Source organism: Ascidia mentula, chromosome 1 (genome assembly GCF_947561715.1).
Source record: "Ascidia mentula chromosome 1, kaAscMent1.1, whole genome shotgun sequence".
NCBI lineage: Eukaryota > Metazoa > Chordata > Ascidiacea > Phlebobranchia > Ascidiidae > Ascidia > Ascidia mentula.
Window position 1 is genome coordinate 5760253 of NC_138566.1, and position 27073 is coordinate 5787325.

The 27073-nt window shown below is 36.8% G+C and overlaps 3 protein-coding genes across 4 annotated transcripts; 2 read left to right on the forward strand and 1 right to left on the reverse strand.

Annotated features, from left to right (window-relative positions):
- The first annotated feature begins 424 nt into the window (after window positions 1-424).
- LOC145896136 (ubiquitin thioesterase zranb1-like) lies at window positions 425-9100 on the forward strand. The gene is made up of 12 exons (XM_082985000.1): window positions 425-546; window positions 736-1614; window positions 1749-1929; window positions 2195-2385; window positions 2725-2878; window positions 2944-3015; window positions 3548-3749; window positions 4433-4547; window positions 6090-6219; window positions 7180-7292; window positions 7777-7890; window positions 8348-9100. Exons 2-12 carry the CDS (start codon window positions 748-750, stop codon window positions 8552-8554), a joined length of 2346 nt encoding a protein of 781 aa, XP_082841126.1. The 5' UTR covers window positions 425-546; window positions 736-747; the 3' UTR covers window positions 8555-9100.
- Window positions 9101-9869: 769 nt separating this feature from the next.
- Window positions 9870-14757, reverse strand: LOC145898716 (DDRGK domain-containing protein 1-like). Of its 2 annotated transcripts, XM_082987300.1 has the most exons (7): window positions 14590-14757; window positions 14453-14530; window positions 13883-13982; window positions 12364-12607; window positions 11674-11835; window positions 10826-10931; window positions 9870-10359 (listed from the first exon to the last, which is right to left on the reverse strand). In XM_082987300.1, exons 1-7 carry the CDS (start codon window positions 14714-14716, stop codon window positions 10187-10189), a joined length of 990 nt encoding a protein of 329 aa, XP_082843426.1. In that variant the 5' UTR covers window positions 14717-14757; the 3' UTR covers window positions 9870-10186. The 2 variants fall into 2 exon arrangements, with proteins under 2 accessions (XP_082843426.1, XP_082843433.1); XM_082987307.1 differs by lacking the exons at window positions 14453-14530; window positions 14590-14757 and adding an exon at window positions 14141-14283.
- Window positions 14758-16082: 1325 nt separating this feature from the next.
- LOC145897382 (cilia- and flagella-associated protein 337-like) lies at window positions 16083-26788 on the forward strand. The gene is made up of 22 exons (XM_082985653.1): window positions 16083-16333; window positions 16625-16722; window positions 16788-16908; window positions 17259-17443; window positions 17747-17876; window positions 18200-18339; window positions 18658-18806; window positions 19058-19225; window positions 19652-19800; window positions 20184-20296; window positions 20583-20703; window positions 20806-20947; window positions 21007-21101; window positions 21470-21644; window positions 22287-22460; window positions 22901-23131; window positions 23350-23476; window positions 23865-24072; window positions 24447-24618; window positions 25309-25533; window positions 25693-25814; window positions 26142-26788. Exons 1-22 carry the CDS (start codon window positions 16184-16186, stop codon window positions 26334-26336), a joined length of 3390 nt encoding a protein of 1129 aa, XP_082841779.1. The 5' UTR covers window positions 16083-16183; the 3' UTR covers window positions 26337-26788.
- Window positions 26789-27073: the final 285 nt, after the last annotated feature.

The window sequence follows — 27073 nt, forward strand, 5'->3', positions numbered from 1 at the left end:
ACCCAGCGGTATAACAACTCGTAGCGACATCTAGTGACAACTTTTTCAGATTCCGTGCAATGTGCAAAATGGTGATTTAATAAATCGTATATATAACAACGCAACATGCAATTAAACGTGGATTCTTCCTTTTCCATAAGCAAGATAGATAGATAGATACAAACTGTTGTGATGAAAGAAAACAAAACACGCTTTAAATATGGTTTGTTGATATCCTCGCCAAAGATAGTTCCTCTTTTGTTTTCTATTATTCAACCACGAGTTCCTGCCTAACGAGGAAAGCCTAAGCCATGAAAAGTTGTTTATCACAAACGTGTTCTTCCAAAATCGTGTGTATTTTGATTTTGTAAAATAAATCCACGTGCAGTGATGCGTAAAGTCTGTGACCTCATAAAACAATAGATCAGCTGACCACAACACAAGTGGGGTCTGTCGCCTCGTTGAAGGTTGTTGTAGGTTACGTGAGATTGGAGGTAGACGTGTCGCCGTATGTTGCTACGAGATCCAAATCATAATATTGGAAATAAACATGAATTATTTGACGTGGTGAGATTTTGCGGCGATTTCATTTGCTGGTTCAGGTTGTCTGATAGTCGTTTTGCTGCAAAATTAGTTGGATTGTTTTGAAATGTATTATGCTGTATGTAGGTTTTAATTGTCATTTTGTACAATATTAGTCTTTTTAAAGTCCTCTTTTCAGTTCCCCAACACCAATAACATTTGATACTTTTTCAGGTTTTTTGTTAAATGATGAGCAGACAAGAACAGAAATGGCCATGTCCTCGATGTACTTATGACAACTATTTGGTATCAAACAAATGCACACTATGTGGACACCCCCGTGATTCGGTGGTCATTCAACCACCACCAGTTAGCCCAGAAAAGCCCCTGGTCATTGATACTTCTCTTACGTCGAGTGCATCGAAGCACAGTAAGGATAAATTAATTATTTGTCCTCCTGCAAATACAGCAGAAAGTTCCTGTTATGCGAATAAAAACATAAAGGATTTGGAGATTGATGATCACCCAAGAACATCACATTCTGACAATGAAACTGAAAGTCCAAAAGCATGGAATTGTCCATTGTGTACATTCTTAAACACAGACAACAAAAGCTCGTTCTGCGCACAGTGTCATGCACCCAACAAGGAATCAGCAGCAAGTAATAGATGTGCAGAAAGTACACAGAAGCACAAATGGTCATGCAAAGTATGTACTTATGAAAATTGGAATGCCTCAAAGTCTTGTGTGGTGTGCCATAATCAGAACATTTCTTCTGATGCTCTTCCTGCACCACCTGTTATTGTGGATGGCCATTCATCAATTTTAAACAGCATAAATAAGGCCCAACCAATTAATATGAACACTGACTGGCCTGACCAGTCAGCAAAAGTTACGGAAGAAAATCAAGGTAAACCAGAGATGGTCATTAAAGTAGATACACCACCACAAGATATCAACAGAAGTTTAACTAGTGCAAGAAACAATGAAACAAAAACTGGATCATCAAGTAATTCTTCTTCGCGATCTCACTCGCCACGTGAAGAAGGTGATTTAAATGCACAAAATCAACACCGCTTTACTCGTCGTCGTCGTGCTAATCTGGAAAATCAGGTAAAGTACGGGTAAAACGATAGCAGTAAATCTAGTTTCCACCTTGGTTTGTTTCTTGTAGCTTTCACCAAAAAGATTAATGCTGTGTTTGAACACTACACATGTGATATAATTTTTGTGTTTATTTACTGAAGGCTTGTTCATCACGAGCAGCTGCATGCAGTAGTCACCAACGCTGTAACTCACCCATGTCACTGTCACGAAGCAATTCAGCAAGTCATCTTTATTCGCTTGGACGTCTGGAAATAGTTGACAATCGTTCCTACAAGAGTCGCAACAGAAATCTTACATGGCTTTTTATAAAAGCATGTATAGGTAAACGTTTTGTACTTTTGTTTGTTTCAAATATAAAATTTAAATATCTGTTTCAAGGCACATTTAACTAAAACAACAAATTCCCAAATTGTTTCTAAAAAGCTACCTAAATTATTATTTATTCTGTTAAAAATAGTATTATTTGTTGTTAACCTGTATATTTTTTCTTTATTTAATTCCTGAGCTCGGCTGCACGTCGCAAAGTCGCGCTCTTCTCATTCCTTGTGTATAATGCTTTTAAAATGTGTGTGGGATTGTATTCTAGGAATTGTAGATGATAACATAGAAGCTGTTGATGCATATGTAACACATGGAGGAAATATTGCAAGAACGTTAACAGCGGATGAAATTAACATGCTCAATCGTCCATCTGCTTTTGATGTTGGACATACTCTTGTACATCTTGCCATTCGCTTTCAGAGACACAACATTCTGAGACTTCTGCTTACTCCTGAGGTAAATCAAACTTTTTATGCCCAATTTCTAATCCTGCAATTGTGTTTCATTAGTAAATTGCATTTTGGAGATAACACTTCAAATATTGAACAATTGAGATCTAAACCCTAGACTGCATATGCTGGTCTAGTGATCTATTTGTTTTTCTATTCATCTTGACTGTTGGATCAGCAACAGATCAAAATCACAGAATGAAAGTATATTCCAAACAACAGCCAGACTGATCCTGTTGTCAAAAGCTAGTGCTTTGAGAAGTGCATATTGGAGATAATACTATGTGTATATTTCTTCTCATTTATATATCTGTACATTTATTTCAATATCTGTGCATTTCTCAAGGTTGCACCAAGGGCATTCAAAAGGAATCCAGCACACTTGAGTCCTGATATTGCCGAGCTCATTCGCAGGGAGATTGCAGCAAGCTTGCGCACAAGAAAGGGAGATTTTCACTGCCGATTTATGTCAGAATTTACTACGTTTCAGCTACCACTTGGTTGGTGACTGCGCAATGTATTGCAAATTTTCCACTCACTTATTTAAGGTCACTGTATTTTGTAGAAATATGTGATTTACCTGCCTCTGTCCAAACTTTGCTTTTCAATGAATTACTCGACCAGGATGTTCAAAAGGGTGAGTGTGACAAAGCAAAAACAGGATAAGTCCTCCAGATGCGCACAATTGTATTTTGATCGTACACATATGTATATATGTTCATGACTTTAACATGCAAAGTATAAAAAATCAATAATGTCAATATTTAAGAGGTTGTCAATCTTTGGCATAAGCCAGTTACACTATTTTCGCACCAAACAAAATCCTGTTGGGAAATCCAAAATGGCGGGGTTTATTTTTACCCTTCAACAAACTCGAAACATAGCATATTTATTTACATTATAGTTGTTTTATAAGAGTGCCTGTCGTCTGGAACCATATACAGGGAGAATGAAGCACATGAGACTCCAAAGCCATTAGTTGCCAACCTCTGGCTGAACAATGAACATTGCATGAAAAACATTAGTGTTATGTGTGTACAAAAATAGTTGGACAACAATTACAGACCAAACATATTATTAGTTGTTTCTTCATATCCTTAAGTTATTTTAATTTATCTGTTCTTCTGGCACAACTAAAAACATGTCCTAAAGTTATTCTTGATCTACAGAGTTAGAAGAAGAAGGTGCCATTAACTGGTCACCTGGATTATTACTTTACGGTGATAGCAACAACCGCTTATATTCACTGTGGAACAGATCGGCAGGTGACTGCCTTCTCGATTCTGTTTTGCAAGCGACATGGGGTGTTTTTGATCGAGACAACACTCTTCGTGCAGCAATGTCCGACAGTTTGGAAGATTGCTCCACTAGGTAAAATTTCTTGTACACATTTTGGCAATATGGCTTCAGGGATTGTGTTACTTGATTTTATTCAGTGGAACATTAAACCTGATACATTCATAGATTAAAGTATAAATTCTTGATGAAGCATTTAAGTTTAATTGCAATTTTGTTTCATATTAAATGATAGACTGAAAAACACTGTTTAAGGTTTTTTTATGATCCTGACTATTAATAACTGTGTAATAAACATGTCAATTTCATCTGCTTCGTGGCCCACTTTAGTTAGTGTCATGTTAACACAAATCTTACATGATAGCAACAAAGGTGCCAAAAATTGTTTCAGATTACAACAAAGCTAATGCGCCTTTGCAAACATTTGTAGCATTGTAATATTGGGATAATACCCAAGAAATACTTAACCGTACCTAACAATGGATCCCTTGTAACAAATCAGATTGTGGTTATTGATCCAATGTGCGTGGCTGGCTTACAAACCCTGTCAAGTAGATGTAAAGTATATTTCGTATGCACATTCCAACAACAAAATTCATCTGAATAAGTTTGTAATGCATCCTGAAAAGTATTGCGCTTGTTTTTTATGTTTAAATACAATATTGCACAATAACAAGGATATGCACTTTACTTTCCACTTTCATGTTACTTGTGATTAAATTATTTACAATGTGTTAAAGGTCTTTGTCATTTGGCAGCTTTTTCCGCCGTTGGCGAGAGTGGGAACATTACCAGGCAGATTTACTGGGTTACTCGTTGACAGAGCGCCAGTGCCTTCATGATTGGGCCTTCATTCACTCTCTGGCACAACAGGTGAGTGAAACCCATTGTTGGAAGTGCCCATAAAATTGTGTGTTGCATAATTTATGGGTACTGTCAAATTTGGCATAAATTGTTCTTTCACAGTTCTGGTACAATCAAACCAAATCGCCCCCTAGTTTGAATTCCCAAATCCCGTGCCTGTAAGGTTGATCAATGTAGCGAATAAACTGAATGTCACTTGGATAAATGCTTCTACTAATCATATTTCTATGGCATGTAATTACTAACTGCTGCAAATGTTCAGAAAGATCAGTGCTTTTACAACAATTGCAATTGAATTTTGAGTAGAAATCTTTATCATATGTCGAATATTTTACGCATCTTAAAATCTTCAGCTAAAAACAATTGAATTTCATTTAACATTGTCAGAGCATGGACAAGCAATTTTGTAATAAACTATTTTGAACTTTGCACAAAATGCTGATGTAACTATTGCCATGACAACATGATCACGTGCTAAAAATCATTTGGCATTGTTTTGTCCCGTAGGTCACTAAATTTGATGGAGTATTGCTTTCTCATAAGCAACACAGTCGTGCCTTTCAACCATGGTTCTGGTGAAAACTGTTTATATGTAGCTTGCATTTTGCCAAACAACAATCTGCAGGGTTATAATGTAACTGCAAGGGTTTCACAAAAAACTACATGTTCCCCTTTTTTACTTTTTCAGTTGATGCATACTTTAACTCAGATTTCCTCAACCATGTGAATGGTTCATGCCACTGTAAATAAAATCTTTGTGGGAATGCCTGTGAATAATAGGAATTATGAACTTGTCAAGCAAATGGGGTAGATTTGACCCTTGGTAAACAAAATAGCGTCCATTGTACAATACATGTGTGATTAAAATGTCACCAACTTAAATAGGTGAAGCTAAAAAAGAGTAAGAGGCACTACTTTACCCAATAACCCCACATGTATTTTTAAGTTTGTACAAGCTATTAATTGCCTTCTGCCCCCAGGCAATGAGAGAACAGGTTTGACGCAAATACTACACACACTCACATCATAACAGACCATTGCCAACACAGCTGTTTATCTGTACTACTGGCCACTGTAAGCACCAGCCAAGTTATCTTGTGAAGTCGGTCCCCACATTTATTTCCAAAAATAGTGATGTAAATATGTAGCATGGATTGCAGTCTTTGGCTTCCACGCCGGATTTTTAAGAAACGTGTATTTACTGGTTGGCATTTTGATATTTGGAAACAACACCTGTTTTTATTTTATGGACTGTTCATATGCTATATTTAGGCATAGTAGTGACACAGAAGGTCAATGCATGTTGGTTGGTACCATATCTTTCAATCAGTAACTGTAAAATGCTTGGGTACTTTACCTTTGCTAGGATTCTATGGGATATTTGTTGTCCAATTGTTTAATGTACCATGATCCGTGATAAACCACAGTTGATCGGCTGCCTAAACATTTACACCGAATATTAGCTTCTGTCAATATCATGAAAGGCTTCATGCAAATACTGCAATATTTCTATTAGCTTGTAGTAATATATGCAATGACATTATGTTTTAGCCCGGAGCATCTTTGGAACATTGTCACATTTTTGTGTTGTGCCATATTTTACGAAGACCCATAATTGTGTATGGGATTAAATATCTTAAGAGCTTTAGAGGAGAAACCCTCGGCTTTGCAAAGTTTCAAGGTATTTTAGTTGACTGGTAATGTTTAAAACTGCTATTTACATTATAATAGCCCTATTTGTTTTTACTTTAATTTTTCACTTTTTTTAAGAACTAAAATTTGATAGAATATTGAATTTAAACAAACATTTACATATAAGCATTGGCATATCCACGGTGGGGGGGTCTGAGAGGTCCGGACCCCCTACTTTTGTGAAATATATTTTGTTTTAATAGCTTAACAAAGCCATTGTATTTTTTGGACAAAATCCCCGTGAAAACCACAAACTTTCTTTTACGTTTGGCCCCGCTTTATGCTTACATTCGCCATTGTTTCCAAACAGGGAGCATTGGTACCGAATTGTTATTTTTCGTCAGTCTGGGGACGAAATGTCATTTTTTAGTGGTCAAGTTGTTGTAATGGCAAGCGGGTTTCTTGTGTGTAAAAAAGTAAAGTCAATTAGTTTAGTTGTTGAACTCGTTGCCAATATTACGCATGTTGAAAACAACTGTTAGCGCTTGCAAAGGTGCAAAGATAAATATAAGGCCACCGCATGGAAAATAGTTTTTATTTGTATGTTTTCTTCATAACCTAAGCCCACATTTGATCCCTTTTGGTTACAAATGTATTCAAGCCTTTCTTTAAAAGCAGTAGTTATAAAACTACGGCGCAAGTACTACCGCAAAAACTCCAAAGCGTTACGCGCAATTGCACAAGCCAGGAATCCACCGTTTATGTGACAATTTGCGCCAACACTGGCATTTGTATCATGCAATGCTCGTCCACAATTAACCTTAGTTTACACCTGAAAATCGGGGAATTCCCAAAAAGATTTCGACCCCCCCTTTAAAAAATCCTGGATACACCAATGCATACGTTTTTTTATATATATACGAAAATTGTGCCTTTGCCCTAAGCAAAAACATAAATTTGAATGCTTATTGAATCTGTATAGTACGATGTGATTTTTATTCTTTTACAGGTGTATATCTGCCATTTTTGTGGGATCAGTCATTTTGCTATACAAGCCCCATTGCTTTGGGTTATACCAGAGGTCATTTTACTGCTCTTGTAACGATGGAAAACAGCATGAAGGTGGGTTGCTGTGGTATCATCCGTGACTCCACAAATGCTTTTGTAGCGACCCACAAACATAGTCCAAAGATCTCACGAACCTTATAATAGCATACCATGCACTTTCACTGGCAATCGTCTCTGCTTGTGGCAAACGCAACACAATGTATCACAGACCTTAAAAGTGTAAATGTTACATAAGATTCGAACATTGGCCAAATCATTGTTTGGCAACAAAATAACATATTGTAAGTGAAAATTTTAAGGAAATAAACTTAATACATTGACAACATGTGTGCATGGATTCCTATTAACTTTAAGGCACATGATGTCACTATATTTATTCAATTTTTTGCAACCCAAAATCGACAGTGTGGTATACACTCTACCTTTCCCTCAGAAGAAACAGCTGTTGTAATATTCGCTTTAGAATTAGGCGTACCAGCGTACCCATGCAAAAATTGTTGTTTTTTGAATGACAAAAGTGTGTGACTGATTTCTGCAGAATGTTTGCGCGACTGCAAGACACAGATATCAGCCATTTAACACTGTTAAATACCTTCCTCTGGTCGACAGCGATGGCAAGATTTTGCCAATACACTTCACAACAAGGGAAGAGGTACTTAACCAAACTATTCAATCTGTTTGTTCTGTGACAATTACTCCATTACTTGCTTATTTAAACATTAATTGTGAACGAAAATGTGACGGTATACCACAGTTAGTTCCAGTTTGCGGAAAGTGTGAATCGCTTGTTTTGGGTAATATTGTGATATCCTAAAGTTAGTTGCACTTGTTTTTATATCACTCTACCTGATGCCTCATGATTCAAGTAACAGTTATAATCTTTTTGACCAATAAAATGATGGCTCGCTGTGCCAAGTTCTGGGTGCAAATTTATCATTGAACAAAAATTGTTAAAATATTATCACATCATGACCTATACCTAGGATAGTTAAAAATGATTCTACAAACTTATTCAAAAGGAAGGAAGTTGATCACTTTTCTAAATTGATTTCTATTCACCATCAACGACAGTTAAAGAGTAGATTTCAATTGGACATTTTTCTGTTCAGGCTGGTAACGAGGAACAGCGTAGAGAGATTCTACACGATTGGCTCGATTGTCACATGACGGAATGTGGTTCCTTGGTGGCTGTGCAACGACCTGGTAAGCGACCTTCGTCAGTCACACGGCTTGTGGACGAGTGGTTAGATCACTATCGCCACCTATCATTTCGTCGTCTCGGAGAGGAAGGCCATTCCGACGATGAAGAGGAATGAAAATTTTGTTGGTGATGTTTGTGTTTTGGGCAAAATGTTCCAAAAAAAGATTGTCTTAAATTAGATTGTTTGTGTTTTTTGCTTGTTTGATCTTTTGTTTGTTGTTTTTTTTTCTCCACAAGGACATTGATTTGCACATGACATACTCGAGATCCAGGACTTTTATGTCCAAGCAAAATTTGGCTTACAGGCGTAAACACCGGAAGGTTTTGTTCCTTTGTATTCTCTCTTTCCGCAAATCATAACTTTCGTGTTCTGCTATCTGTAATTTGTAAACCAGACACTCTATTGCTTTTTACCGAACATCCTTTGATATTACCACTACAATGTCTTTTTTTTTCACTGTGACTCACTGGTTCATGAAGAAACCAAACTTGCAATTGGTGGAATTGTACCAGACAAATAATAAGTCTATGATACGTTGCACAGTGTAGTGCATCACAAAAGTAAAAAAAAAACAATACCGTTGTGCTTTTTGTTCAGTATGCTGTGAGTTTCACTCTTTATCATGGTACAAATTTGCGCAATCACTGGTTGATAATAAATGTGAGCAAAAAATCAAGTGGTCTTGAGTTCTGTGTTTGGGAATTTTGTTTGAGTGACAACAAAATGTTCTTAATCCCACCACATGAGTGTGGTAAAGGCAAAGAAGATAGTTGGTAAATAATCTGGACTGGTCTGGCATCAAAGTCACCTTCTGTGTGTTAAAAACCTTGTTAAAAAACTTCCATATTGCATTTAAATAGTTTTAAAGCATAAACTGTTTATTACAAGTTCTTTAAAGTGAGCTGCAGACTGGGCCACTGTTTCGACCTATTAAGTCTCTTTATCACAGCTTGGTGACTGGTTAATCTGCCTGAAATTCCACAATGTGGTGATTATGTATCTGTTGGGCACTAAACTAGGTCAAACCACCGGAGGCGAACCAGTATGTAACACCATATGGCTGGGAATGCACAACTCAAACAATGATGCATGTCGTTGTACACTAACTATCACATACCAAACATTTGTGTGACCTTCGTCAGAGGTGATTTCTCAAAGCAGGCTGGCAAAAAAGTTTGATCAAACTTTGTTGGACCTAAAACAACGTACACAGTTTCCTACATAGAAGATGACAATCAGTCTGCAGGCCATTTTCCAACCAATTGCCTGTTTTTTGCACCCCCTGACTTATGGCAAGCAACCGGTTGATAAACAATATTGCCACTAGGCTCCATTTTGCAAAATTCATTTTGTGGTTCACATTTTTTTTCTCAACATGGAAACAGTCATGTCGAAAAATTCCAGACTACTTTTTTACCACATAGTGCAGTTGCCAAAACCATATTTAATCCCATTTCTGCCATTTATTGCACACCAAAAATACAGGCACAGAAAAGTTTAAAACATTGAAAAGTGAAAGAAAAGCTTTTATTTGCTGCAGCAGAAGTCAAAGATGATTCCACTTAAAATGCTATAAACCCTTTTAATTTTTTAACACTGAAAACTTGTTATATTAGAATTTTCAGTTCTGGTTTTCTGTTTTGAATTTGAGTTTAGAAATAAGTAAAGCAGTGAAGTTGAACAAATCAAATGCTACTTTTTCCTGAACAGAGAACACACCAGAGAAAAAAACAAAATGCTCCTTCATCAAGAAGAAGTAGACAAAGACAGAGTTTGTTCCTGTTTCAAGTTGATCAGTGAGTTGCTAGCCTGTGCCAACTCTGTAATGGAAACTCTTCCTCTTTGCTCCACGAATTCTGCGACTGCTTTTAATTCTTGGGTAGAAATGTAGATGAACTTCCCTCGATCATCAATCACACCTGAAAGCAGGTGAACAGGTAAATTGTGCGGAACTTAACAATAAAACACAAATACATGATTTGTTGATAATGCCTGTTGCTGGAGCTTTTCATTTAACAACAAAACAACTTACTGCATAGGAACACAACCAACTCACGGGTTTTCTCATAATTCTGAGTATAAACAGATGATGACATAAGTTTTTGTCGAAACGTCTTATTTTAACATGACAGTGTTAACAAACAATATGGGCCAGTCTCTTTATAGAACTTACTGCATATGTAGACAAAATGTGTTAGATACAAATAAAAATGTCAGATGATTGGTGTGTTGTGAAACAACATAAACCCCTAACAAAGTTTAAGGTTTGTAATTTAAATAAATAGAGTAAATATTTCAGATAACAATTACAGTTGGGTTCATGACTCAACACATGGAACAAAAGAAGCAGGAAACTGCAACTTTCCGCACAGAAAATAGTTTTACCGGTCAGGATACCATCTGCCAGCATAGTCTGCACTCTGTCAATGGCTTGCTGTGTGCGGAGACCAAAGTGTGATGCCAAGTCCTCCAACAATACAACTTTATTTTCCTGTAAAAGCAATGTACTACTTGTGAAAAAAAATACTATCAAGTACAGTGGATGACAAAGGTATGTGTATTTAGTACATCACAAATATTTTTTAAGGCAGTTTATGTATTACAGCAGGGGTTCTTAACAGAGGTTTCACAAAAGATCCCCAAACAATAATACAATCCCCACTGAAATGGACGATCAGCAGAGAGGTTCATTTTGTTTAAACAGATATTGTTGATAATGCAATACATATTGTCCACAGCGGGGAGACATCACCAAACACAGACCTTAAAATATTTCATGAGTGATGGGGGTTCATAGAGTTTACTAAACCCAGTGAGGAACAATACTACACCCCACACCAGCGGTTGTCAACCTTTTTGCATTTGTGGATTGGTTAAGTTTCAAAACAACTTTTTCAGTCTGGTAACTTCATCATGTTTAGGCAAAAATGTAATGAAAAAATTACAATGAAAATTTAATATTGCAAAATTATGTACTTTGTACCAGAAGAAACCCATTTGGTGTTAAAACGACATTTATTTGGGTCCGGTAAAAAATTTCAGGTATACCAGTGGTTAAGACACACAATATAACATAGTTCAACTAAACAGCTATGTCTCGTAATTCAACAACGAAGTTTAACCTCTAAGAAAAAATCCTTAAAATGTTGAACGCTACTCAACACAAAAACAACACAAGTCTGCATACAGGTATCAGTTAAAGCAAAAGTCAGTTGGTCACAAGTAAGAATTACCTTGATATAAGTGACAAACTCCTGAAGAAGATTTTGAGATTGTTCCTCGGATGCTACTTCCACCTGGCCTTCCTCATCCACTGAGAACATCTCTTTCAGCTTAAGATATTCCTCATGTTCTCTTCTCTCTTTTTCCTCCTGGAGTTTTCGCTCCTCCTCTGCCTGCATCCCATAAAAAAGTTAAAAAACGCTTTGGACAACATTTCCTATAAATTTGGCTACTCTTCCAATATGGTCCATCCATGCAACATTTAACGAAGCAATAAATATATTTTTTTAGTATGATAACTTTAGAAGAAAAGATGATAAAAAAATTACAAATATACCTACAATCAAATCAGGCAAATTGTTTAAGCTGATGTCACAACACTGAAACGTTGTGAGCTTTGAACTCAAGACCTTGGGCTGACCAGGCCCAATGCTATACCGATTGAACTATATGAGCTTAGCAGTTAAAAGGGGTCAAGACATATATTGTAGTCAAGACACACTGGTACACAAGTGTATATACAACTTTTCAGGTTACCAAAAAATAATAAATTAGCACTTTTTCATAAAATAACTTTATAAAGGATGGCATGAAAATCAATATTTAATTGAAACAGTCAAATGTTGTTGATTTTAAGCTTAACAAATGCACAGTCACAGTAATAAATCATCATAAAACTTTTACAATCGAGTTGTAATCACCTTTCTTTCTTCCTCTTCTCTCTTCTTCTCCTCCTCCTGCCTATCCATTTCATCCTTCTCCCTTTGAGCTTGTCTTCTCTCTTCTCTCTCAATCTCCATTTCTTCCCGCATCTTTCTTCTTTCCTCCTTCTCCTGCAGTTTCTTCAACTTTTTAGCTCCCATTTTTGCTGTTTTTTCTTCAGGAATGGTTTCAACAGGACTGTCATCATCGGCGGAGTCCGTATTAATATCTTGTCTTTGATGTCTGAAAAACAAGAGCGATATTTCACATTAAATCTCTTCCACCTTTTCCTTAAGGTTAAAAAAGAAATGGACACAAAACTTCTTTAAAAATTAGAAAAAGGAAACTAAAAACATGAATAAACTTTTGTGAAAGAACACAATGTAAACCTGACAGCAAAACATGCTTCAACAAAACTTAAGTTTACCTGATAGTGCTTTACTGTGTTCTGTGCCAAAAACTTACCAATATATTCATTTAGAAACTGAAGTTGGGTGGGTTTTAGAAATTTCTTGATAATATGGTTTAAACTTCATATCAGGCTTTATAGGCGTGGTTTTATGATCAGTTAAGTTCAATAAAAAACTCTGTTTGAAGCTATAACAAAATATTTCTTTACTAGCAACAAGTATATAATATTCTTTAAACCAATGGTTTATTCTATACCAATCACAACAATTCAAATACAGATCAGCACATGCTTGGGAATAAAAAACACATATTGCACAAGATACTTTCACAGTTTAACATTGCAAACACATTAGTCATGATTCCCAGTTTGTGTGGTTTCCATTTCATTCTCATCCCCACTTGAAGGCTGACTGCAATGTGACACAAACATGTCTCAATAAGTTTTGTGTTGGGTGACTTTATTTAACCAAAGGCAACAACACTTTAAATATAGCCAACAGATTTGTTGGCTGTTATTGCTTTCAGTTATGGAACCACTTTATTTTAATTGTAGATGTTTTAAGATAGCTCTACAAGGCAAAAACAGAGGGGCAAAAAAGTGTTCAGTTTGACTCCATATTACTGCATTTCATACATGTAACATAACACCTATTTTGTGTAAAATAAATCTATACCTTTTATGACAACAAACTTAGGACAATGTGATATAGTAATCATTCCATAAATTTTGATTGTCAAGAAAATACTAACAAGTCCCAAAAAACTTTTCCAGGGGTTTTCAAAACAATATCATGATTGGATCATACAAAAGTAATTGACACAAATGATCCATGCCTTTAGAAACAAACACATAAACTTATAAGAGAACACATTGTGGCAGGTTCTTTAGTTAACAATTTAATGCCTGAACATGATGCATATGAAGAAAAAGCAAGTATGTTTAGATGCCAAACATACAGTTTTTCCATTTTCAGCTAAATTTTACATTTATTCTACAATAAAGTCCACAAACAATGCAGAAAAAAACTGAATAATAATAAAACGTAGTATTGGAATTTTCTAACAATGACAGCTGTTTGGCTGTTTTGTATTAAATATCAAATATACCTCTCAGCCTCTCGTTGGATGGCTGATCTTCCATCTCTTCTCCTTCTTACCCCAGTAGGAACATCATCATCACGCTCTCTTGCAACTGGCCGTCTTCGGGCTGCAAAAACAAGAAAAATGCATGTAGAAGTTTAGACTGTACGAAAGGTGAAACCAAGTGTTGAATACACGGACATAAATACTTTGATTACATCAAAAATCCTCCAAAAACCCAAATATTTTTGCTGAGAAAAATTCTCCTAAAGCACACTTTTTTACCGTCTTGTTTCTTTTTTGATCCTGATACGAAATACAAAAGAATTCCAACAATCAATGCTGCCACAACGTATACAACTGGGTTCATTTTAAATGGTTACGGCCACGTAAAATACAAAAACAATGTCTAGCTCTAGCAATGATCCGATATACTTGACGTCACGCAAAATTAAACAATCCCCTTCCAAAATACCCACATGTGAAATTGTAGCGCACAAAAACGTTATTTTTAACGTGTTTTCTTTGCTTGTTTTTAAAAAAGGACAATGGTTAATGCATTAATGCATTGTTTACTACCGAAATAAACTTACTTACGCTTATATTCGAAGCCTTCAGAACGGCTTTCAGTCATATTTATGACGTCGTGAAGACCGGGTTTCCGTTTGTTGTAACCTGAAAAGAATGGTGTTAATGCGACAGTATACCCTTGATGCTTGTATATAAACACAGACCTCTCAGTTTCCATCCAATTCCAATAATTGCAACAACCAAAACACTAGCGTAAAATCCCAGTACATAATGCATGTAATTTTTGTCAGGCAAGCCCTTGAAATCGTATCGAAAGTCTTCGTTGTCCATAACGGCTATGTTTTAACCAAGCAAAGTAGCCTATTATTAAAAAATCTGTAGCAAAAAGTAATGATAAAAAATTTGTTTTAAATGAATAAAACAATGCAAATATCCAGCGTAATTTAAAAAAGTAATATAAAAATGATATACCTATAGTCAAATTTGAGTTTGCCAAACTGACAGATTTTATATCAATAAATCTTTTAAAACATGTCAGGCGTTCAATACCTCCTACTTCGGACAACTTTCCCGTAACATCAAGTTCTGCGGTATTTGGCCTATCGCCACTAGAAACTTCTGGATATATATGATGCGCTCCTAAGACCAGCATATGGACCTCATGGCTTCGACACATGGGATAATACAATTAAGGAAGTTGGCGTGCGCTTTTTTCTGTAGCAGCATCCTGATCAACAATAGACGAGGTCTGTCGAAAGTTTTATTGTGGTAAGATGCACTCCAGTCAAATGCAAAATTGTTATCCAATAAAATGTTGTTCCCAAACTTTCTTAGCTCCACTTATAAAATCACTTCATTAAACCGATGCGACACATAGTATTACTTTGAGGTTAGCATTTATGGTGCAGTGGATCTATGCTAAGATCAAGCGCTAAGGATCCTCGAAAGGTGCGATCACGACACGTACTGATGTGGACTTTGAAATGCGTCCTATGTATATATGGCATAACATGCTTCGTAGTTGTTCTGAAAGAACTTCGCGCCCACCAGCGTGTCGTAGCCCAGCGGTTCGGAAACTGATCTAAGTAATATCCGTTGTTCTTTGAAGTGGCTTGCCTCCTATTTAATATGTAAAATGGCGGTCGTGGATCGGTGCTGTTGCTGACATGTAGCCTACCGGCAATACAACGATTAGGGTCTTTAAGTCTTCCCAGTTTTTAATCAAACAATTAAAATCATTGACCTCTTTTGATATACGGGTCGCCTAGTCTCGCATGGGCCCTGGTACGCCGCACCGCCTGCAATCTCCACTTGTGGGTCTGGCTGTGGTACCGAAATCCTAAATAGTATATCGGTAATTTGCCTGACTTAGCTTTTCATTTTTCCTCCGTCTGCTCAAAAAAGCAAATAGCAAACTTGTTTTTTGTGTAGTTGATTAGTTTTTGTAAATGTGTTGCGATAAATAACGAAATGTTGTTCTAATACGACTATATTTATTTTACTTTTGGATAAAATAATCAGAAAAAGCATAGAAATTGTAACAAACAAGGCTCTGGTTGTCCGGATACATTTCGCGCCAGAGGCGTCCATGGAAACTCTGTTTTGGGAAGGTTTGGCGCCAAACCCTTATAAATAAAAACAATAAATACAAAATTTGCATAAAAACAAACTGTTTGTTTCATTGTTTTTAATCAGATTCTGCGTGCAAATATTGCACGAAGTTGTGTGATGCAAACAAATGGGATTTAGCGGTTAATTGTGAGAAATTAGTTTTAATATTAACCAAAAGTAACAAGCATGTACAACATGAACACCTCTAAGAAACAGCAATCAATTGATTCTTCCAGCACAAGAAGTCAGCAAAGCAAGTTGCCAAGCATAAGCAGCGATAGACTGGAAACCAGGCTAACTTTGAAAGACCTTGAGGAACTGAAAGAAGCCTTTATAGTGAGTCACATTCAAATGATATCTATCATAGGATTTATGTAATTTTTTAGGTTTAACAACCAAATTGCATTTTGGTAGGAGTTGATATTAAATGGATTTTTACAGTAAGTAATAAATATTTCCTACACACATGTTTTTTTTGTAACAATATCCCCAACTGGCATGAAAACCTGATTTGTATATTGGGTTATGTCATATTTCTTTGTTGCTTAAATATAAATAACTGGCTAAAGTCTGTCCCATCAGGGCACACAAATATATTCTTGACTGACCGAAATTTTCTGGTTGCAGCCCAGTGACGATGACTATGAAGGACAGCAGAGGAGGTTGACTAGAAACCAGTTTGGGGATCGTCTTTCTGATCTTGTAAAGAAAGGATCTAAAGAAGAGTGAATACTTACACATAGCTGAAAAATACTGTATGGTTTTATATTATCCATTGCTCTGTTAACAGATATATTGAGTTGTTTGACAAAATTGACATAACAAAAGAAGGAGTTGTTGATTGGGATCGTTTCATTGAATTCATGTTGTTGGAATTTTATGAGAAAGATGAAAAAGTAAAAACTACACAGGTACAATGTTGTTTGTCATTAGTGAAAACTTTTTGTAAAGATTAAAAACAGATGCCATCTAACTTATGAATGTTACATTCTGATTTCGTGCATATGATTCTAATTTATATTCAATGAGATTATGTTGCCATTGTGGAAAACAATGTTTCTATCTCTTTTAGTTTTTGTGGAGTTTCATTTTTATGTAGTAACACATCCCTGTTACCAAGTATACCCATTGTTCCACATGACTAACATATGATTATTGGTAACATTATTTTTATATTTGAAATTTGTTGTTTTAAGTACATATTTTGTTAAATTGTTAGTAGTTTGACTGTTTTAAATTGTGTGATAATTTGACATGATAGGTACCACAGTGGAAAGAGTTGCGAGTTATAGCAAGTCCGCATAAAGATACTATACAGAGGATTGAACACGTCAAATCCACAAACAAGTACCTGAGCATCAGTAAGGAAGGTTGCATTGTGTTTTGGGATCAGTACGTCAAAATACAGAGATCAATTAAAATTTCCACTGAATCTGTAAAACCCAGGTAAGATGAAAACTTATACACTTACACCTCTGGAGGGGTTGAGTGCCAAAAAATGGCAGAAAAACTTACATCTAACTTGCAATCGACAGTGCTATGTAGTCTTATACTAAACACCAAACATTGTATGTGAGCTACTGATAAATGATAGGAACTTCTTTGTTTTAGGAAATTTTGTGCATTCATATAATTTTTGGGAAATTTTCAGCACTATATAGTATGTCATGGTTTAAATAAGAAATATACTGAGAAAAATTGTTCATGCACTTTCCATTATTTATGTGATTACTCTTGTGAACTTGACAGAGACTTGTGGGTGACTGATTTTGTGCTGCTACCGAATGTAAATAAGATCGCTGTGGCCTTCACCAGTAAAGAAATTGCCTTCTATGACCTCAGTTCAAAAGTAGACTTTAACTGTCAATATAAACTTCAGGTAAGAACTATTTTAAAACGATATTCTTTTCATCAAGTAACATCACTTCTTTGTTTCTCTTTTTCACCTGTGCCAGTTTCAGAAACTGATAATGCCTTGTTACACAAAATATATGTTTCTGAAAAAAACATCAACGATCGTTGTCTGGAACTTACATAGAAATACAAATTCTGATACGCTTCGCGATCGACAGTCTGCCAGGGCACCTTGGTACAATTGCAGATCCAGATTTGATTTTTACTCTGCAATACATATATATACCCTTTTATTTAAAGTATATATGAGTTTTTCATGCATCTTTTTAATTTGTGTATTTGTGACAGGGTTTGAAGGGCACTCCTTTGTGCATGGATTACTGGACAAATTCTGAAAACACAAATGAATCAATTCTGGTGTTCGGTGATGTCGGGGGAAATGTTTTTGCTCTTTGCTTTTCCTCTGCACAAATTGCCTTATTTGACAGGTAGACTAAAGCTACACAAGAAGTAGAAGTAATAACAATAATGAACCTGGCAGATGCTGTGTCTTTAACTATCAATATCAGATTAGTTGAGGTTGCACTTTTTTAAAAGTAATTATATTCTTATTGGAGTTTGTGGAGTTCATTTAAACCATTTTGTGACAAACTATGTTTTTGGTTGAAATATTTTTCAATTTAAATTGTTTTATCGTGCAGTGTTACATGACACATGACTTATGTGGTTTCAGACTTTCAACACAAAGGCTCCAATAGGCCTTAAGAAAAAATGAGAACGTTAATAACAGTATAGCATTTTGCTAGGCCGTCACAAGCATCTGATGGAAAACAAAACAACAGTAATAACAATACAACAATACATGTCAGAATGAAGGATTTACTGAAGGAAAATTCAAAGCACAATAATTGCAGGGTTGTTTATTACTCCGCACACTCTGGTTGGGTTCGACAAGGTAAAAAATTATCAATCTAAAATCTTTTTAATAAGTTGTTAAATTTAAGGTTGAATTTTTATTTTGTATTTTTGTACAAAAAGAATCTTTCACTTCTTTTTAATGCATAAAAGTGTTTTCAAAAACACCTTTTTTATTTCTCTGTTACTATTTCATTATCAGTGATTTTTCTAAAACAGTGACCCTCGTGGTTGAAACGATATTTTATTCCAAAACCAGTTCTTTTTTCAAAATTAAATCTTTTTATGCAGTGAAGTACGTTGAGCACTTGGAGTGCTTCATAAGTTGTTCGACTGGCAACAACAACTCTGTAATCGTGGGTTTCATTGAAAAAGCAAGCACTGCTATGAGAACGACTTCGTTCAAGTATTACCACGGGGTTCACTCATTCGATTACCACCAGCCAATGAATCTTATTGGTGAGTACAGGAAGACAACCCATATTTTAAAAAATAATTTATGTTTGAAAAGCGTAAAAGTGTCTCGAGTTTGTGTAACCTAAAAAATGAGTATATGATGATATTGGTTGTTGCTAATATATTTTGCTGTGGAGAAGTACACGATTCACTTACGCAAAAAATGCGAAACATTGTCAACTTCTACATCATGTCGATTTCAATCGGCGAACCACGAAAGTTCATCAATTAACATTAATGTACGATTTAGCCCTCAAAAAACCTACCATTTGGTGTACCCCAAACTTTTATCGATGATACAAGTGTGCAGTGACCCTAAGAATTTTTAGATCCACTCCAGTACATTATTAAATCAGAAGTCTTTTTTTTTCACTTTCACGAAAACACGATTTTGTAGTTCTGTAAGTCTAATTACTCGTCGTATTTTAGCAACTGGTAGCGTGAACAACCAGGTGTGTCTCTGGAATCCATACGTAATATCAAAACCTGTCGGCATTTTAACCGGACATATGGCGGCTGTTGTGCAAGTTCTCATCAACAACAACAAATCTCAACTACTCAGTTTCTCAAAAGACAAGGTGCGCATTCTGTTTGCTTGTGCACATACTTAAACATATTTTGTTGCTTAGGAAAAGCAATGTAATACCCCCCAAATATACTTTAGCAGTACAAAGAATTATTTTTTGAGGTGTCAAAAAGTAAAATATACTAAATTTACAGGAACAATTTGAAACAAGTAGTAGGCGAAATCGATTTTTCACTATTTTAAAAAAATAAACCAACTGACGGTAATCAGAACACTTTGTTTTAAACATTTCCTACCGGCTAATTTGTGTCGCAGGTTTTAAGACAATGCCACTATATTTTGTCCACTTTAGAGACCAAGGTTTACAGAAACAGGCAATCTGTTATAACTTGACTACACACTTAAACTTAATGCTCACATATGGTAATGTTATAGGTTCTGCGGATTTGGGACATTCAACAACAGATCTGCCTTCAAAGATTAGCTGGGATGTTCCCGAAAGGCCCAGAAGTTTTCACCCGTCTTTACTTTGACGATATTCGCAACAGGTTACATCCTATATGTTATACACCTTCGTACTTTAAATTAAACCGCAAGCCGCATGTGTCTTTTGTCACTTGACGGCTCTTTTCTAGTGTATTGGAACTTGATTGTGTTTGTTGTACCATATATGCATTCCATTTGAAAAAGACAGAAACTGATGATGCCGTTTTAGGCGAAGTTAATATTTTTGTTTTAAAATTTGCATCATACTGACGCGGATGGCCTGCACTCCACTGGGTTTCCTGGATATACTTCCACACGCTTATGTAAATATCTCCGTTTTATTTGTAGGTTGTTTGTGACGTTCAATTATCAACTGACAATGTTGGAGATGAAAGTCGAAGCTCACGACAGAGTCATGAGTCACGAACGACCAGTGACGTGCGCCATCTTTAATAGTCTCTACAACCAGGTATCTGTCAGTTATTGTTTTGAACTTTTAACAGCAACGCAGCTAAACACAGATCAAAATGATGAAATTTTCTTGAAAAAAAAAGGGGGATTTTTGTTTCAGGTAATCAGCGCGTGTCAAGCTGGGACTGTAACAGTATGGATGATAGATAACGGCCAGAAGGTGAAACAGTTCACAGACTGCCACAAAAACGCCGAAATCACCACGTTGGAGTTGGATCACAGCAAAACACGACTTTTCACAGGCAAACCTTTCTGGTTTTTCATCCCTTAACAAAAATATTACTCTGTTGTATTTCTGCAGGCAGTTCTGACGGAACGATCAAGGTTTGGGATTTCAACGGGCACTGTCACCATAACTTGAACGTTGCTAATGGTCAACCAGCAGATATTTCACAGGTCGAGGCTTGTCCCAAAACAAAACAGATATTTAGTGGTTTGACTCCATGGCAATTTTTACTCATTTTTGCCCCTTTAAAGATTACACAACTAAAAGGGGACATCTTCGGCTAATCTGAGTGATTTTTTGTGTGTAAATTTTGGCAGTTTTGGTCTGTGGTTGAATATCGTACTGTGATTTTTATTTTTGGCACAAAAATTTTTTGAACCCGACAAACTAAAACTCATCACGCAAGTTAAACTCGTGATGACGCTTTTACTCCGAAAAATTGTTCTTACACAATTGTTTTAATATCATGCTTGTGGTTGTCATATCTATTCTTCACCGTTATATACATTATAATTTACGTCGCAAAATCTCTTCCCAGATTGTGATGTTGAAGCGGTCGATTGTGACGATCGGTTGGGACAAACACGTGGCAGTTTTCCGACAGAACGCCCTGACGCAATACCACGTGGAGCCAGCTGATTGGAAGGGAGGAAAGGAACACCAGGAGGATATACTGAGTACAGCTTATCTTCCTCCGTCTCTCATGGCCACTGGTAAACGTTTTTGTAACTCGGGCATTGGCAAACTACGGCCTACGGGTAACTGTTGTGATTTTGTAATTGTAAATTTTGAGTAAAAACGCAATATTATTTCATGCATTGGCATGATCGCCCCACCGCGCAGGTCCTTGCTTGGCGATCATAGCTAACTTATCATTGGCCACAATATACCCCGTGAAACCACTGAGCTCCTGTAGCTCAGTTGGTGGAGCGTTGGGCCTGGTTAGCCCAGGGTCGTGAGTTCAAACCTCACCGGGAGCTTAATTTTTGAAATCTTGCTCCGGCTTGTCAGGAAAAAGTGGTTGGTCCAGTTAGGCTGCAATGCTTGGGCTGCCAGGCCTGCAAACCTCATAATGGTTGTGAGTAAAAATGTAAAAAATTAGCAATATTACATAAAATACTAAATGTTAAATCAACAATAGATTTGAATATTTAAGACAAATCGTAATTTCCTGAATAATATGCATTTTTTTCTAAGATCATCATTTCCAGTTAGGCGGAATGCGGAAATTAGTTATGTTGGGTCTGTTGATGCACCGCGATAAAGTCGTACGCCACATACATTTACCTCCTGCTGTGCTCTTTTGCTGTTTCGTTTAGAGTCGTTGTAACTTACCAAACTTTCATGGTTGGCAGGAAGCTACGATGGTGAGATCGTGATTTGGAATACAAACTCCGAATTTGTATCCAAGAAATTACAGCACAGATGCCGTCAGCAGTTGGTTAGGCGTCCTAATACCATGGCATCCACTGCATCGTTACCGAGAGACGACTCCACCATGATCAGACCTTTGACCTCGGATAGTCAAGGTACAGAGGGATAGTGTTTAATTTTTGAGGGTTTTAACGCCGTTATAATGGAGTACTTAAAGTTTGATAAAAGTTATCCGAGAAAAAATTGTCGAACTTAAAATAATTATCATAAGACAAAGAAAATAAATACAATTTTTAGTGGAATTTAAACTAAAATATTTCGAAATAAATAAGTCTTACGTATTGACATGCTGGAAGATAGGGGCTATTTTCATCAGCTTATTCTCGCTAGGTGGCGCAGACGCATCTGTCTTGTCTGGTCATTCATCTAAAATTACTTTCAAAAAAAAAAAAAAAAAATTACTTTCAAAAATTACTAATTGACGATCAGCGTCAGTGTGTCGTTACTTTACCAAGTGGGACGTATTTAACAGTCAATTATATCATTTTACATTTACCACACAGTTGCTAAATACCTTTCTCCTATTGTGTCACAGCGAGCGAACTCGAATTCAGTTTCGTCATTTCTCGTCTGGTCTTCCTCAAACACCGCGTTGCCACGGCAACACCGGGCTTCGCGGGGGCCGACCTCATATCCTGCGGGGGAGGAGGCTGGGTGCGCTTTTGGGGAACCACCAAATCGTCTTTGCTTTCTGAGTTTGTGGCTCACCCCCATGCTGGGAACGTGATCGCGACCACAGACCACGAGGATCATTATCTTGTCACAGGTAATGAGAAGCATTTCGTGGTTTTCTAAATGATTTTCGAGTGGTTGGTTCTTTATTATCTGATTAATATGAGCGTATTTCTCAGAAATAAGCACATTTGAGTGTTTCCGTAGACACTGCTCGTAAAATTATGGTAACCCTAATTAAGAAAGTAACAGTAGTAGGAGTAATTAAAGGTGAGGTTTGTATGCGAATTTTTAAATGAGCTAAATGTGCAGCCGACAGCGATGGAGCAATGAAGATTTGGAACATCAGCGATTACTTGATGGAAGAAACTTCCGAGACTCTCCTTTCCCCTCCACCTGTTGAAGCGAGTTGGCAAGCACACACAGATGGGATCAACAGGTTTGAAGAAGTCGGGCTTTGCAAATGTAACCCCCGGCTGTATGTTAAAGGAATAACCAGGCATAAATAGTCCGAGTAGAACTGGAAATAGCACACGTTGTCAGCGTTAAAAAAGTTGATAAAAAAACAATCGCGAGAGGAACAAACAAGAAAGTTTTTTCGCGACAAATTCGACGATAAGTAAACGCAAATATTTCATTTGGAAATTTGACACAATTGGCTTTAATTGGACTCTAGGTCTTGAGTCACTGCTAAAACACGGCATATTTACGTGTTCACTTCAGAACTCAGCTTATATTGTTCAGTTGTTTAATACGCCGTGGAAATAAATAGGGGCTGACAGTCTTGACAAACAAACGAAATGAGAGACCGTTTTCGTGCATTCCAGTATTAACGTGTGCGTTCGAAACGGGCGCCTCTTCGTCATCAGCGCCTCTTCCGACTGCAGCGTCGCTCTGTGGGACATCAAAGGGAACAGAGTGGGGGAGTTTGGCCAGGAGGAACACTGGAAGTTGGATTTGGTGGATAACATCAGTAAGATTGAGGAGGAGGATGAGGATGCTGCACTCCAACAAGCCGATGACTCGCTCTTCAAGGTAATTTTTTGTGCAGCTGTGCGATTGAGGTTTACTTATATTGTCTCCAGTTGTTGTGCAAATCATTCATTTCGCTGTTTTATTTGGTTTTGCATCATGCAAACGTTTGCCCTCTTTCGAAATAATACACAAATGATCGTCCTGGTGACAACTTTAGATAACTTTTGTGAGGAAAAACGGTTTAATCATGTCAGATTAAACTTGCTTAGCCACTTTTTTTCTCGACCAGTTGTAGCGAGATTTAAAACAACGAGCTTCCAAAACTGTTTAGAATACACAACCAATTTTCGTATTTCTGCAGCAAGCAATTGACACGTTTACCTTGTATTCATCTGTTCATATTAACTAATTTACAATCCGCACTTTCGTCTAAGGATTTTGATATCAACGAAATTGAACTTGAATCACGGGCAAGTACAGCCCCCGAACAAATTCCACTTCCACAAGAATTCGACCCCGATTTTCGAGCGAACACTTGGAGACAGACCGTACTCGGGAAAGCTTATCAGGAAGGGAGAATGCAAAAGCGTGAAAGAAAGCAGCCCGGTAACTTCTTGCATTCATTTTTTTGGTCTCCGTAACCAGGCTAAACAAGGTTAAAATCTGTTGACTTTCGTGTAAGACAAAATTATTTCGCTAAAATGGTGGAAATCGTTGTGGTTATATAATGCTACAATGGGGAATGATTCACGGAACTGGTATTTACAGTGTATAATGTAATAAGTTTTTCATCCCTGTATAAAGGAATACATCTTCCATGACAAGCTAGAAAAAAGCTCATATAGTGCAAAATTAAAAAAGGAAACATTGGATTTACTCTCATGTGAAACAAAATTCGCTTGGTTAAAGTTCGCGCAGCCAACAATGAAGCTATACCTGTAATCTTTAACTGGCGTCCACTGCTCGAAAAATTGCGATTAAATGTACAACTGTTTTTTTCTCTAAATCGACACTTGCATGATCAACTGAATTCAACCCTTGTTGTTCACTATAGCAGGAGAAAGTTTTTAAAACAAACAGTAAACCCCATGTAACTGCCAAGAAATTCATTTTTCAGACGTTTCGATTGAAACTGCAATCATTCTCAATGTAAAAAAACGTTGTATTGTAGTTACAATCATAATTGAATTTCTTTAGCAGTGATGCACGGGCTTAACCGTTTGTTTTGAAGATTTAAAAAAAAACTAGTTATGTTCGTAGGAGAAAGTTGGTTCATATTTATCGCTGTGTAACTAGGAACTGTTCCGGGTTACAAAGACTACATAGAAGAGACGGCCGTCGGTCCTTACGGAATTCTCGGCTACACAGAGTTGGAAGTGATGCCCGTTATGCGAAAACCCGACTTCATGCTTCACCCGCACAAATACTTTGGCGAGAAATCGGCGAAAACCGGTCGCAAAAAACCTGGACAAGTTGCCGAGGCCGCAGAAGAACCTCAAAGCATCAAAGAAGCACGACACAGTATGTTGTGTTACGCAGTGTTTCACAAAACATTTTTAGTTTTCTTCCCGAAACGTTAATTCGAGCAATAATTCTCCACAGAAAAGTGCGATTTATTAATTTCAAGCAACTTTTCTGGTGAATGTTATAAATGTGAGTCGCATTTTCGTGTCGCCACAGGTTTAAAGGCTGCCTTTGATGAAAAAACGCTGTTCCCAAAAGAGCTTCTTGATTTCGAAGCTCAGATTCGAACGGAACACGCGCAAAAACTCAAGAGTGCAGCACAAAATGCTTACAGAAAGGTGAATAGCAAAGTAACATATTGCTGTATATCGAATTATAATTTACTAATTGCAATATAATCTCTAAATCAGGGCTTTACAAACTTTTTGTTCTGTGCCCCCATTCCCAAAAATATTTTTTTTATTTTTTCATTCCCCAAATTGGTTTGTAACCTGTAGTTTGAGAAGTAATGTCCTAAAAAATTCGGAACCTGGAAATTATCTTTGATATATACTGGCTTCACACAAAACACTTTCTACAGTCTATGTAAAATATGAACGAATCTTGGATCTAACCCCTCTGGATATTCCTGCTTTTGTTTAAACACACGTTGATTCATTTTTCAGAGCAAACCAATGGGCATCCTGAAAGCGGGCGCGACGAGTTCTGGGAACCTGGCATCACTTGCAACACCGAGCACTGGTGCCGTGGGGTCAAAGGTCAGTAGCCGGATCGGATCCTCAACTCAAACGACTCGACAACTTGGGATGATACGTCATCGACCAAGCAACCTTAATCTGAGCGAGAACGTTGGCGCCTGACAATTCCAACAATTTTCGTAACTTTTCAACGTAAATCTTTTTTTTATATTACTGTTTTTTTGCGTCATGACCTGTTGCGATTTCGTCATCAACGTATTACAGCGTCGTAATTGAGACGTCGTGTTCATACCAACGCTAACTTTACTTTCAAACTTGTTTTTCTTCACAATGATATCAAAACTGATGTCGCAAGTTCATTTCACAACGATACGCGCACTTTAAACAGTTAAGTTTGCTGATTATTTTTATCATGTTTTGAATTTCGTATCTCCATCATCGTGTCCGTGTTAAAAATGAAATATAAAATATATCGTGTTGATTTTGATCCCCACAATTTCCGGCTAGGTTTAGATGTAAGAAGTCATTAAATTGTTAACGCAATTCTCCGTGAGGAAATCACCTTTACATGGGCGCCCGACTCGATAACCTTTATGGTTTTATCGGTGCCCATGCCATTTTATTTCTTTGTATATTGTTCTTTGCGTAGTTGCTTTTTTTTTCGCAAAATAAACATGATTTGATTTTCTGACAATACTGGAGTTTAAATAACATCCGTGTGGAGGAGCTAGAGGACTATTTGAAATTACATCCGTATGGTGGAGATAGAGGACCATTTAAATAACATCCGTGTGGTGGAGCTAAAGGACTATTTTTAATAACAACCGTGGGGTGGAGCTAGAGGACCAACCAATGCTATGCAACTAAAACATTAGATTGGCAGCATTGGTTAAGCGCCC